This window comes from Carya illinoinensis, chromosome 1 (assembly GCF_018687715.1).
Source record: "Carya illinoinensis cultivar Pawnee chromosome 1, C.illinoinensisPawnee_v1, whole genome shotgun sequence".
Lineage (NCBI taxonomy): Eukaryota > Viridiplantae > Streptophyta > Magnoliopsida > Fagales > Juglandaceae > Carya > Carya illinoinensis.
This window is the reverse complement of record NC_056752.1, coordinates 54,987,169-55,002,594: the sequence shown is the minus strand read 5'-3', so window position 1 is coordinate 55,002,594 and position 15,426 is coordinate 54,987,169. Positions and strand designations below refer to the sequence as shown.

General features: G+C 38.4%; 1 protein-coding gene across 1 annotated transcript; it reads right to left on the bottom strand.

Annotated features, from left to right (window-relative positions):
• Positions 1-383: 383 nt before the first annotated feature.
• LOC122289666 (mitochondrial substrate carrier family protein C-like) lies at positions 384-15,288 on the bottom strand. Its single transcript, XM_043096862.1, has 7 exons — positions 13,457-15,288; positions 4,136-4,553; positions 3,537-3,681; positions 3,235-3,350; positions 3,079-3,157; positions 1,798-2,031; positions 384-1,051 (listed from the first exon to the last, which is right to left on the bottom strand). Exons 1-7 carry the CDS (start codon positions 14,568-14,570, stop codon positions 701-703), a joined length of 2,457 nt encoding a protein of 818 aa, XP_042952796.1. The 5' UTR covers positions 14,571-15,288; the 3' UTR covers positions 384-700.
• Between the last annotated feature and the right edge of the window lie 138 nt (positions 15,289-15,426).

The following is a 15,426-nucleotide window of genomic DNA, read 5'->3' as shown; positions in this document are numbered from 1 at the left end:
AATTTGTTAGATGTAGTCCTGGCAAATTATCCACATCTAGAAATGCCTAAAAGCATTTTTGAGGCCAACCTGGTTGGCTATTCCTCCTGGAATTACTTGTGCATGGCCGAGTAATGAGTATGGAGTAGTACGGCCATGTAGCATTTAATCAATGGACTAATTACGGCTTCAAAAGATGGTTCATCGAAGTCATATATTCTTATGTAAACTCGTTCAGTTTTGTGGTAAACCTGCTGGCTTTGAAGATCAAACACCATGCATCACCAAAAATTTCTAGTTCTTCACGAATGTCAGGGAGGTACATGTAATGGTGACATATATGGTCGTATCATAAAGCTCCAGAATTGATAGATATGTACACTTAATCATACAGAGAACTGAAATTGAAAAACAAACACAAAAAGAGGGGTTGGGGATATAGATTAACTGCACAACAAATGTACAGAATTGCAGGAACCGTAAGCAAGATACAGAATAGAATAAAATCCTGTTTGCGCCACCAAGAAACAGGCCAAAAAGTTTGAAACAACTAAAGAAAAAAGGTCCCAAAAGGGGGGCAGAGATGTCGGCAGATGATAATTTTAAACGAACGTGCCACCAAGAAGCTCGGAAAAAGCTCAAAACTTCCCTGCAGCATGAAACTTGTTACCATGAGGCAAAAATTGAGGAGGCTGTATGCTACTGTTCTTGCTTCAAAACTTTATCCAGAACTCGCCACCTTCTTCTGATACATCTGCTCGCCTGCTAGCTCCTCATTTTTGTCCATAGCCTTACGAGCAAGCTCGTAGCCTGCAAAGTTCATGGCCCCAAGAGGAGCAATCCAGAAGAATCTGGGTACTGCTCCTTTAAATAAGCCCAGGGGTCCCTCATGGCGGAGGATAGAGAAGGCTACCATTGACATTGATATAGATCGACCTTGTGGAGCAGTCATCATTCTAGTCTTCATCACATCAAAGGGTGTAGTGACAACAGCCGCTAGCCCACCAGATAAAGCTCCAACAGCAATTGTTTCCCAGGGTTCCAGATCCCGCCCCAAAAGTTGTTGCACAACCTTCAAAACAGCATACAAAGACCAACGTAATAGTCAATACATTGAATATTCAACACCTCACTCAAGCATGCTGGTCAGCAATTGTCTTTTACAAAAGTGAGATGCAACACACTACATGAAAACATCTGCATTGCTGTTACATGTAGGATAGCAGTTATATATGGGATACGTCCAACAGGATTTGTCAAATTCCTAAACTAGCCAATTGACTTTCATATGGTCCCTCAGAAGCATGCCAAATTCAAATCAACAAATAAAACAGAATCTGGTCACACCAATTATCTTTGACATAATATCATCTCAAAGAATTCCAGACCTTTTCTGCTTCGTCATCAATTATCACAGAAAAACCATTTATGAACAGCAGCATTAGAGACTTCTCATCATCTCGGTTGAAATCTGGTGTCCACGGCAAATTAATTTTCTTACTTTTAGCTCAAGGTAAAGCCAGAAGGAGTATAAATGGGGATCTATATATAAATGCATTTGGGGATATTAGTTCTTAAATTTCCATCAGTCATGTTTTCGTATAGCTTCATATCTTGTAAAACCCTCCAATCATTCTACAGTACCAATGTAAATAAGAGTTGGTCATTTTCTGGTTTCAATGGAATACCTTCAGCCACAGATATAGTAAGAAGTTTACAACGAACAAACCCTATAAACAAAGATAATCCTGGCATCTCTGCACCCGCAGCATTAGTTTGCAGGTGAATAAAAAAACCAGCTATGACTAAACCCCACACCTTTTTGGATTCAGCATAAAGCCCCATGCCAGCAACATAGAATGGAACCTCCCGACAAAGAGTGGCACCAGTCCCACGAAAGAAACCCTTAAGACCATCTTGTTGCCAAGTCCCAACAATAGCCTCTCCCACATTGTCAAAAATGCCAGCCTGCAACCGCTGTTTTAGTACTTCGCAGGGGATCCTCACTGCTGTTCCCAAAAATGTGCTACAGAATGATGAGAGAGATTGGACCTACACAACATGGGAACATGGTAACTTTTTTATTTATCAATTAAAACAATATCATTATAAACAAGTCGAAGAATTTTTTTGTAAGTACATCAATCACCTCTGACATAAACCAGAATTCCTCCTCTGAAGGAATAGTTGCTATGAAAAGTCTGATAGCACGTGTAATCTAAGTCTTGTTTATGTTCTAAGTGTGCTCATGCATGCACACAGAAAAAAACAGCCTGCTTCCAATAGTTGCAAAATAGAAGTTCAAGCACCATGATGACAGCATGGTCACCATTTACAACGTGCATCAACATTTTCAGGACGCAGAAACTAACCGGATGGAATTGTTATGCTAGCACTTTACTTCTTCAACCTTTGTTCAACAAAATATTTATTTTTAGTCCAATCTTATTATTATGGTTAAAAAGTAGATCTCCTTAACTTTATATAAGCCTATAATATTGACGGCATAAATGACATCCACATAAGTTAAAGACGCGTGTAAAGACGTGCTTTGAGTAATCAATAATCCCAAGCAATACAATTGCTTCAAAAGTCAGTTTATTAAGATAAATATAGTTCTAGAACATATGCTTTATGGGTCAAACCAATCATCTTCTGAAGGAGATTTAACCTAGGACAAGAATGCTCTCATAGATGGGGAACACCACAAATTAGGCATTTTCTTTGAGTCAAATACACACACTAAAGACCATTAAGAAGTAGAACAACCTTTATGAACTGTAAGAAGTAGAACTATGTCAAATCACAGTCCATCTCAAGGTGTTTCAATACCTACGAAACAACAAATTGATGACAATTGTACACTAAAAGAGTTAAGTCAACCTCCAGTAACTCTTAAATGACTAACTCGGAGCTGAATGACGGGACAGAATGGACATCTCATGCTTAAGAAGACCTAACTCTTATCATTTATAAAATGGACTAATGTTGCTTGTCCCTTACATTAACAACAAAGTAATTCTCGAAATCTTTTTTCTTTTAAACTGTACTGGAGAGAGAGAGTTCTGTAATAGTCAAAGTTACAAAGATAACCATTACCTGAATGTCTGGGACTGTTGGAGCAACATTTATTAAAACAAGTTTACTTGCTTCACATATTCCAGTTCGCAGACCATGACTGCAATGTCAAGTGAACACATCAGCCAAAAGAACAAGAATATTACGGACAAAAGGGAGAAGAAAAAATAAGATAACCTTGAAAATTGTCCAAGGATTGCAGGGATTGAACCCCTATATACCCCCCGAGCTCCAATCTGTGGAAGCTTTGAAATGATTTCAGGAAACGTCAGTGTTGATGCTTGTACCCGAGTCTGAAAACCCCAAAGTCCAATTATTTTAATAAAGGAACCTATACCAACATCTCAGTTGTAGAAAACTAATAAATGCAAGTACACGGGAATAGTCCTTAAAATTAAATATACAGTACATGACTGAAGTTTGGCCAGAAGTGCCAACTTCCAAGGCATGACCACAAATCATTAAGCAAAAGAATTTGCCTTTATTGTATCGACAGGATGCATTAAAGCACAAGAAAGTGCGCAAGAAAGGCCTCCTGCCAATGCAGATCTTAACACACTTCCAGCCGGTATTTCTACAGGAGGTGCGACAGCAACAACAGTTGCAGCTTCAAACCAGATACTCCTGTACGTATTACAATCAGTTAGAACCTAGTAATTTCTGAAATATTTTTGACATAGCAGTCCCTTACTTATTAAGAAAAATCTGAAATGGTAGTCCTATCAGGAATAAAATAGCTATACTGTATATCCTATGGATGATTAATTGTTTCCGCCTCAACTCTAATTTTATTCCATAGTTTCAGTCTCCATAAACTATGTACTGAACAGCAAGAAAATGATAAAACGGTAACAATTTCAAGACAACAAACATATAAAAGAGCAAATATAACAAAGCTTTATGTGTAAATGAACAAAACATCAGTCATTCAACTATTATGAGTCAGACTATAGATTTGATAAGCAATTCATACTTCTGATTGAACCAAGGGCAAATCAACAGAAAAATTCATATGAACGCATGCTGAAAACTATATCAGGTGCTGAATACTCTCTTGAGATAATCAAATTGACCTTACCGAGGATCGTCTTGAAGCCGATCAGAAGGAAGAAGAAGCATAAAGTTTCGGAAATGTCCATAAGAAATAGGTCCTTCTGTGTCTGCTTTCAGAAATCGCATCATAGCAACAGCATTGTCTTCATTTGCCGGAAGCCCTGCATTTTTCAGCGATGCCAAAATTTCACTCTTTTGCAGTGTCCCAGAATTGCTCAGACAGAGAGAAGTGTATGCACGAAGAATGGTTGGTTCCTTCTGTTCCATCAAGGACAAAAACTGTTTCCAACCAACTGACTTTGAAAATAAGTGACTTCTAGTGCGGCGCATAAACTCATGAGCATATCTTCGTGGCAATTTTCTGTTTCGAAATGCTACTTCAAGGTCTTCCAAAGTTACTTGGCCATCGCCATCCCTATCCAACTCCTCAAAAAACCTCCTTCCTGTAAGATTGTGCAGCTTAAGATAGGTGTATACTTTTAAAAACATAAGATAAGATTATTATTAATGGTTATAGAGGATAAGACATCTGGACATATACATAAAATCAACTATCATCGAAAGGAAATAAGGTTATTAGGAAATCCCGAAAGTCAGAACTAGAGATGGTAAATCATGTTGGGCTATGAAAGGAAATAGGAATAAAAGTGACTCTTATCAAATACAGTAATTCATAACTAATATAATGCCTGTTTTGGTGATCATCAAATCCATGTATTACCAAAATTCATTAGGAGCTTGGAAAAATACGTTTAACACAGAATTTTTTTTTAGTATGGTTAACTTCCATGTCACCACTTTTGGCCACCTAAATGATTTCCCTGTATCTATTCCTTTCTGGGCCTTTTCAAAACATGATATGAACCTAAAACATACAGGATATGAAGCTGAGCAATTTAAAACGAGAGAGTATACATAGCAATTCAATTAAAAAATACCTTTACAAAACCCCAATCTAGTTAAGCATTGTAAAGAAGACACCCCAATTGTACTGCATCCAATAAGCAGCTCACAACTCTCAGCCCCACTTCTGTTCCTGACCCATGTTACATTCAAGAACTATTGGAAACAACCCCTGTGAATAGACCGAATTTGTATAAAGTCTTTACTTTTTTTTCCCAAGCATCCAATTTTTCACTTGAGGCTTATCTGATTTTAGGACTAGATGCAACCAGGGAACATTTTTGAAAATTAAACGCAATGCGTACTTATTCCCCCAGATAAAGTAACCAAACTCTGCACAGCATAAGTGAAATGATTCATATCCAAAGCAAACACTTGTATCCTTTTTCTTTTTAGCTGGCAGGGCCCCAAACACTTGCATCTATTCCAGATTTTGTATCTTCTTATAAGATAATACCCCTGCTCCCCCGCCCTCCTGATTTTCTGTCTTCTTGGTGTAGCCAAACCTTGAAGTAAGTGTACCTCTTTCCAAAAGATGTAAATCCTACTGAGCCTAATCCTAAAAACCAAACACAGCCTAAAGGTCAGGACAAACAAGCTACTAATAAACCACATCTATCAAGGGTCGTGTTGACTAAACAGGAAACAACAGCTATTCATTGTCGTGACTCGGGCTTAATAAGTTTTCTATTCAATAGGTAGTTTAACTCATTTATATAGAAACATCCATTTTTTTTGTGTCGTCACTCAAAAGTGTTAGTTATTTTCTAAGATATTAACAGGACTCAGACATCAAGCATCTTACTATTTAAAACCGGCTAGTTCTGCTATCAAAGGAAATGAATCTTTGCTAGCAAACCAATGCAAGAACAAAAGTCTCTTTGCAGTCACCCCTAGGTGAAAATAACATCAATCCTCTTGGAAGTCCTCAAGATGCAAAACCAGATATCATAGTCCTTTTTTTTTTTATATAGGTAAAAGAGATTTTATTGATCCACGTAAATAGGCAAAGCCCGAGTACACAAGGAATATCCAAAAAGAGCCTAGTTACAAACTAAGTGCTACGGATAGTAGCATAAAAGTCATTAAGACTCATTTCATTTAATACAATAGAAGATGCCCAAAGTAATAAAGTATGAAAGAAAAATGCCCTGAAACCATCCGGAGAGCATTCCTTATTCTTAAAACAGCATCCATTTCTTTCGATCTATTTGCACCACATTAAACATAAAGGTACCATCTTCCAAACAACAGCTATTTGGCGATTTCCCCTTATCCCTTGCCAACAAGACAATAAATCGATCACCCTCCTAAACATAGCCCATGCGATACCAAGCCTTGAGAGAATACCTTAACTACTTCGCAATAAAGAAGAAGGTGGTCCACAGATTCACTGTTGTGTTTGCACATGAAGCACCAATCCATTAAGTAGAGTCCACGCTTTCTTAACTTGTCTATAGTCAGTATTTTGCCATGGGAAGCCACCCATCCGAAGAAAGCTACCTTGAGGGGAACATTGCTCCTCCAAATGCTCTTCCACAGGAAGACATTGAAGGAGTGGGTCGTCAGCTTGTAGTAAGAACATACTGAGGATTTCTTGTTCCCTGTGCATGTCCATAGTAAGCTGTCCTCCCCTCCATCCCTTAACTTCATCGCATATAACACATTTTAGAAGTCAGTGATGGCTCCCACCTCCCAATCCTAGGCAGCTCTAGAGAATCTCACACACCAGTGGATGGAATCAGCAGTACTGCACATATTATCAGCTACCGAGGAACTCTGATCATATGCGATCCTGAAAAGAGAGGGGTAAGCGTTTTTCAAAGCAACATGCCCACATCAAATATCATGCAAAAACCTGATGCGCATTATCCCCAGACACTAATCATATCATCCTCAGACACTTCCATATTTGGCATCTAAGATATTCCTCCAAAGAGAGTTGCCCTCAAGATGGTACCGCCATAACCATTTTCCAAGAAGTGCCTTATTGAAGGTTCGAAATTTTCTTAAGCCCAACCCACCGCAAAACAACGGGGTGCATACTTTATCCCATTTGATCAAGTGAAATTTTTTTGCATCCTCTAACCCATCCCATAAGAAATCACGGAAAATCTTCTCCAGTCTATTCACCACCCTTGCAAGCACAGGGAATAAAGAAATGAAGTACTTTGGAAGATTAGATAACGTACTCTTAATAAGTGTGATTCTCCCCCCCTTAGACAAGTAAATTCTCTTCCACCCTACCAGTTTGCTTTCAATTTTCTCAACCATCTCTTCCCACATTATCTTAGATTTATGAGGGGCCCCCAAGGGGAGTATAAGATATTTCATAGGAAAGGATGAGACCTTGAAGCCCAAGATGGCAGCCACCTCTCTTAAGTTAGTGACCGAGCCAATGGGAACTACTTCCGACTTTGCTAAATTGACCTTAAGGCCAGATACAACTTTGAAGCAAAGTAGAAGTGCTCTGAGGGAGCAAATCTGGTCCAATTCTGGGTCACAAAAAATCAAAGTATCGTCTGCAAAGAAAAGATGGGAAACTGTCAAGCTTCCATGCGGAGAACCGCCCACTGAGAAACCCAAGATGAAACCCCTATCCACCGCCCCTTCCAGTATTCTGCTCAGCACATCCATTACAAGAATAAATAAGAGTGAGGAGAGAGGATCACCTTGTCTCAAACCTCGAGAATTGTTGAAGAAGCCTTCCAGAGTGCCATTGACCAAGACAAAGAATCTGATAGTTGAGATACAATGTTTTATCTACTAGAACCATCTTTCTCCAAAACCCTACCTACCAAGGATATACAACAAGAAATCCCAATTCCCATGATCAAAAGCCTTTTCCATATCCAATTAACACAAGATATCTAGAATGCCGGATCTGACTCTGCTCTCCAAGCATTCATTGACGATGAGGATCGAGTCTAGAATTGTCTTCCTTTCACAAAAGCATTTTAGGACTTCAAGATGATCTTCCCATGACTCCACTCAACAGCTTTGCTAAAACTTTGAAGATGATCTTGTAAACCCCACATACCAGGCTTATGGGGTGGCAATCATTCACTTCCACCGACCTTGCCCTCTTGGGAATAAGGGCAATGAAAGAGACATTAAGGCTCTTCTCAAATTTCATAAATGAGTGAAATTCAATAAAAACCTTCATGAGATCCTCCTTAATAATATCCCAGCAGGCGTGAAAGAAAGCCATAGGAAAGCCATCTGGTCCTGAGGTTTTATCTTTGTTGATACCTTTTAGCACACCAAGCACCTCATCTTCGTCAAAATGCCTCTCCAACCAAGCCGCACTTGTGTGGTCAATGGAATCAAAGACTAGTCCGTCTACCTTGGGTCTCCAAAGGTATTATTCTGTCAAAAGCTTATCATAAAACTAGACAATATGATCCTTAATTGCATCTCTACCCACTAAGACCCTGCCCTCCTCATGAAGGACCTCTATGGCGTTGTTTCTATGATGAGTTGGCAACTCTGTGAAAAAACTTTGTACTCCTATCCCCTTCCTTCAACCAAAGGGCCCGTGATTTCTGCCTCCACGAAATCTCTTCCATAAGAGTAATTTTCTTTTGTTTAGCAACAATAGTCAATCTTCTTGCCCTATCATCAATCGACAATGCCCTTGCCGCCTCTTTCACATCAACTTGCTGCAGCTCCAAAAATAATTTGTTTCGCTAGCCGTTGATGTTCCCAAAGACTTTCAAATTCCATTTCCTTAGATCATGCTTCAAAACTTTTAGTTTCCTAGCAAGAACAAAACTAGGAGTGTCCGTGAGCTGATAAGAGGCCCACCACGCACTAACTTTCTCAAGGAACTCATCTACCTTCAGCCACATGTTTTCAAATTTAAAGTATCTCCGTCCCTCATGAAGACCCCCACAATCTAGGAAAATGGAAAAATGATCCGAGCAAAACCGAAGAAGCCGCTTTTGGCATAAAGTGGAAAAGTGGGCCTCCCAAGAAGAAGAGACAACAAACCTGTCCAACCTCGACCAAGCCCTTCTGTTTGACCAAGTAAAGTCTCCCCCTACCAAAGGGAGATCCACCAAGTCTAAGTCAAACAAGAGTGAGGAGAAATCAGCCATGGGTGAATACGTGCTAGAAACCTCGGACTGCTCACTTGGAAACCGAGTGATATTGAAATCACCCCCAATACACCACGGGATATCCCACCAACTGCAAAGGCTAGCCAGCTCATCCTAGAGAAGTTTTCTACCACTGTCATCATTGGGCCTGTAAACACCTGCAAAGCCCAAACAAAAACCATCGTCCACATCCGAGAAAGAACAAGCTACTGAAAATTCTCCAATGCATTCCTCCACAAAATTAACTACTCTCTTATCCCACATCACCAAAATACCCCCTGAGGCACCCTTAGAAGCAAGCGTGGTCCATCCTGCACAAGAGCAATTCCACAAGCTTCTAATGATGTGCCTATCAATAAAATTTAATTTCGTTTCTTGAAAACAAATAACATCAGCCTTCCATTCCCGCAATAAGTTCTTTACTGAGAGACGCTTGTTCAGGTCATTCAAGCCACAATCATTCCATGCGATAATTTTGGGCTTCATGGATCACCAAGATTCACCCTATGTCTCCCCCTACTCACACTACCCTCCCATGCATCATAATTAATGGAACAGGTCAATCTCTTAAGTTCCCTATCCTTCTTACCTCCAGATCTAGCAAGAGAAGGCTGACCAGCTTGAATTGCTATGAATAAAGCTGGCATTTGGTCCTCAAAACCCTCACAAGACATACCCCATCAATGACGTATATTGTTAACCTTCTGGAGGACGCACTCCGGATGCAAATCAGCCCATGAACCTGCTGGTGGCAACGAGCAGAGAGGGCTAGGCACATCCTCAGATTCACTCAAGTCAATTGACAAAGTGTTAGCCCCTAGCTCCTTGCAAACAATCTGTAAATCTGACCCGTTAGGTGACCCTACCTCCGATGACCCCCCATCCAGAGAAGAATCATCTACCTCCTCCACCTCAGTGCAAAGAACCCTGGATAAGGTCTCAAAGAGACCTAAAAGAAGATGAGGTGCTTCAGGGAGCTACCCCCGCGATTAGGCTAGGTGCGGACGGCACCCCTGTGCCATTGGGCCTACAAGCCGCGGTCGTTTTCAGCTCCAAAAAACAAGCCCCATGGTCGGCGCATCGGTCCCTTCTATGACGACGGTGAGCTGACGGTGGCCTGGGAGCAACTGGCTATGTCCTTTGCGGCCAAAGAGGCTTCTGCGGGTCATAACAGAAGCGTCAGGTTCTCCAAACCCATCTCGGACTGTTCGCAGATATCATAGTCCTACCACTCAAAGCTAGAGAACGTGCTGCTAAGAAACTACTGCCAAACATTTATTTGTCTGTCACTACTCAAAAGTGCTATTTAGGAAATTCACCAAACAAAATATAAAAAATAAAAAATATTTCCTAAAAATGGTATAAAGGAACTTTCCGAGTCATGATGTACATGTTTAACTACCAAAAAAACAACAACATCCATTATCATCACAGGGTCTTCTCTGATTTTGTGCTATAATAAAAAAGAAAAACTTCTATTGTCCATGATCTTCTACTTTCTATTGTAAACTCTAATTAGGTTATTCTCATGTATACTTCCTGTGTACTTTGGCTTTGCCTACTTCTATGAATAAAACTTCTTGATTACCAAAAACAATTAAAGGAAAAACAAGTAGCTTTGGTTCAACTTTTAATGCTTGTACTAATATTAATTTCTCCCATACAAATTATTTGATTATGTCCAGCGCAATATCTTATTATTTGTATTGAACTGCATCGATCACGTTTTTTAATTTAACATAGTTCTCTGCTGACTTACTTACTGCCTGACTTGCATTAGCAGAGCAATAACTTTATAAAAATCAATACGCTTGATTAAAAATGTCAATCAATTTCTAAACAAAATTATATATATATATATATATCCCTTCTTAATAGGAAGGAATGATGCTTTAATAATTGCCACGAAAAAACCATACCAATTTTGGTTTATTTGCTTTCTTGCATTACGCAAAGCATCTTATCCTCCAAAAACTTAGATAAATGGGGGGTATCTTCAAATCATATTAAGAAAATGAACCAATGCCGAAAAGAGTGTATAACCAACATGCCCACCCAACACTGAAAAGAAAAACAAACTGCACCCTCAAATGGTATTAAGAAAGCAATATGGCTGATTCTTCTTCCACCCACAGTGATGGATAATTTGTATACCCTATTTATATTTCCATTAGAGCATCCACATTCCATTTCTTATCCCCATCCCTATAATTTAACTCAAAATCACCTTTCCTCAAATTTTTCCCTAAATTTTATTCATCTTTAAAAAACTTCCTACATCTCATTCCCCATCCCTATCTCTATTCTATTAAATAATATTTTTTTATTCTTTTTTATTACTTTTTTCTTTCACTTCTATTTACAAATTTAACTACTCAATATTTTTTCTTATTTTTTGAACTATTACTCTAGTGAATATTTTAAACAAAAATTTAAATTACTTTTTTGTGAATATGAGAATATTTTTAAAATTAATTTTTTTATATTTTCGTAATTAATTAAATTATTTTTAAAACTATTATTTAAAACTATAATAAATATGAGTATGAGAGAAAGTATAGATGATTGGAAAATTATTTATTTGATATATTAGAATAAAATATTGATAAAAATAATTTAGGGAATGAATAGTAAGTCCCCAAATATGGGGACTTAGAGCATCCTCATCCGGTTCCCCAAAGCACCATATTCCCCATAATTTGGGGTTTATTTTGGAGTTTTGATCAAAATATCCCCCACATCCGGATCCCTATTTTAGGGAAAAGGTTTAGGGACTAAACAGTAAGTCCCCATATTTGGGGACTCACTATTCATTCCCTAAATTATTTTTATCAATATTTTATTCTAATATATCAAATAAATAATTTTTCAATCATCTACACTTTCTCTCATACTCATATTTATCATAGTTTTAAATAATAGTTTTAAAAATAATTTAATTAATTACGAAAAATATAAAAAAATTAATTTTAAAAATATTCTCATATTCACAAAAAAAATAATTTAAATTTTTGTTTAAAATATTTACTAGAGTAATAGTTCAAAAAATAAGAAAAAATATTGAGTAGTTAAATTTGTAAATAGAAGTGAAAGAAAAAAGTAATAAAAAAATATTATTTAATAGAATAGAGATAAGGATGGGGAATACTGGAATAGGATGCAGGAGGTTTTTGAAAGATGAATAAAATTTAGGGAAAATTTTGAGAAAATGTGATTTTGAGTTAAATTATAGGGATGAGGATAAGGAATGGGATGTGGATGCTCTTACTGTTTAGTCCCTAAACCTTTTCCCTAAAATATGGATCCGGATGTGGGAGACATTTTGATCAAAACCCCAAAATAAACCTCAAATTATGGGGAATATGGTGCTTTGGGGAACCGATGGGGATGCCCTTAGTAACTTTAGAGAAGTTTTTGTAAATTATTCTTGATACCATGTGGTTTTGCATAAAGCACCTCCTATATTTCACTGACTGTTGTCCACACAAAACACCAGTCAACATTACCAACAATTTAGCAATGCACACACTTTTATATAAATTAAACAAGGCCAGGGATCTATTTTGGGGACAAGAACCTAAGGGGGTAGTGAAAATCTATTTTCACCACCATAAACGTAATAAAAAATCTACCTATGGTGAATAGAATGACAATTAAATCGGATCAGGTCAGCTGATCCACAGATTGACTGTGATGGCTTGCTATAATTTTAGGTGTGTAAATTTTATGATCACATGATGTTTCTAGCATTGTGTCGATAGAAAGAACTTTTAGATCCCATTTCCAGTTATAACCAGAATAGCCTAAAATTGACAATGCATTGATATCATATCACTGATTATACCGCCATGGTATGCTAGACAAAATTACAATGTAGGTATATTAACCTCAAAATTGCAATATTCATCAATACATATCTAACAGCATGATGTCGTGATCAATGACCCACTGCAGATAAATAAGGAATGTGAGAAATAAAACACGCAAGGAACTTAATACTCTATGCAACAGGATCTTAATTTCAATCAACCCAAATGCAAATGTTCTTGCTATTAAAATAACAATTATTCATCGTTCCAAAAAGAACCAAAATTGTTGCCCTTTTTATTTTTTCAGGATGCTACCTTCCACGAGAATGGCTAGACACATCAGTATCGGTCAGCATTTTATATGTAAGCTCTTCAACAATATAGCATTATGTTTTTACAACTACAAGGACAAGATGACCCATCTACCAGGATGAAAAGACTTATGTCATGAATTTATATCCCCCAAAAACAAATGTGTAATCAAATTTGAAGAAACTTCCATTTTTTGTTATTAGGATAGTCCAAATACGATACCTTCTGCTTCTGTGTATCTGAAGAAATCCTGGACAGAGAAAAGTTTCTTCTTATCGGGATAATCTTTAGTAGTACGCCCCAACTGAGGTACAAGCTCAATTAGTTCTGTCAACGAAACAGTGGACAATGTGGATCTCAAGCGCTCGACATTTGATAGAGGAATACTAAGTATACCACTGGCCATCTTCTGCGGTATGGTGCCTCCGGTTTCTTTGCCGTTCCCTGCCGCAACACTATCACCACCCTCTTCATTTACCGAAGAAGTCACCTCGACTACACTCGACGGCACACCTCCCACTCTAGCAAACCTCAAGTTTCCTAAAAAGCCATTTACATCTGCTTTTCGGCCTTCCAAGATACTAGTAAGTGCCCTGAAATGATCAGAATTGGAGGAAGAGGAAGGCAGAGAAGTGTCGCAACTCTTATGATCATATTCTTGCGCACCCTGATGAAACTTCTGAAGGCTCTGGGTTAACTGATCGAAAATAAAACCAATGAAGCACTCAGGCGAGACATGTTTGTCTTGATTCTGAAATGTTCCAAAGCGTGGTCCCTTAGAGTGCCTTTGTTTCAGTTCACATGAAACCTTTGGTTTTATACAAGTACACAAGTTTTCATTATCGCCGGATTTTTGAAACCGCTTCTTAGCCGTTTTGAAAGGGCTGGGAAACGCCTGTACGAAACTATTCAGCAACAAAGACCAGGTGACTGCAAACTGCAAGCAATTCATACAAGAACGAGCATCCTCCTTACCTAAATCCCTCCCTTTCAAACCTCTATCGGGAACCTCGACCAGCTGCCCGTTTCCCATATTTGGCGAAAATATTCCCAAGAAGGCCTTAATTGGAACCTTAATCGACAAGCCCTTCTTTTTCTCATCACCATGGCCATTCTTCTTTTTCACACCAGAGATCTGAACCTTGCAATTCCTATCATCAACACTTACTCGGTTAACCAACTCAACACAGTTTCCCTTGTTCTTAAGGCCTCCACCCCAGCACTGTTCTAGATCTTTCGCAGCTTTGCGGATGCCCAATTCAAGGGGTGAAAGCGCTTCTTTCACAACTTGAACCGAATTGAAAAAGGATTCCATTGGGTCATTGGGAGACACCATTACTGATCAACGCTAACACTTTTCCGCTTTGATGTAATATTATATATCAAATAACGCAAACAATGGTTACGAATTCAAAAGAAAAACATCCCCACAAAGAATCGCCAATTTATTGCTTAAAATTTAGCATGGATTATCAATAAAATAAACATTAATTTTCAATGACAGAGTAAACACGGTTAATGAACTGAACCAGAACATTTTTAAGAGCTAGCGAGCGGGTGAGATCCGATGAAAAGGAATCTTGGACCGCGAAACCCTAGTCTTGTAGACTGGGAATTGAAGGAAAACTGTACATCGTCGGGCTGAAGAGCAAAAAGAGCTTGAAAGTGAGAGAGAAAGAGGGAGAGAGTTCTTTCATAGAGTGCGGGAAGGTTAGCTTAGTTTGGAATCTGAGTTTGGAAAGAAAAGACAAGACGAAGGAGAGGATTATATAGATTAGGATTTAGATGAAGATTTTGGAGAGTGTTAAATTGGACTCTGCGAGTGGGTGCGCGCGCGTGGCTGTTTCGGTTTCAGGCCGAGAGATTACGGGTGGCAGACAACTGGCTGAGGAAGAAGAAGAAGCGGCGCCTTGCACAACGGAAAGGCCCCCTGAAAATTTTAATTTTTACAAACAGACATTAATAAGAAGAAGAAATGAAATTATTTTCTTTGGATAAAAGCTGGCGCAAGGCCTAATGGACTCGGACTGTCGGATCTCTCGACTCTCCTACATGGATACTTGCAAATTCCTTTCCTGTTTTTTTTTTTTTTTGTCATAAAAAAAATAAATAAATGGAAAAAGATGGCAGTGTTTATCCAAGCACGATATTAATGCGGTGTGGGTGCTATTCACGATGCTCAACAGTTCATT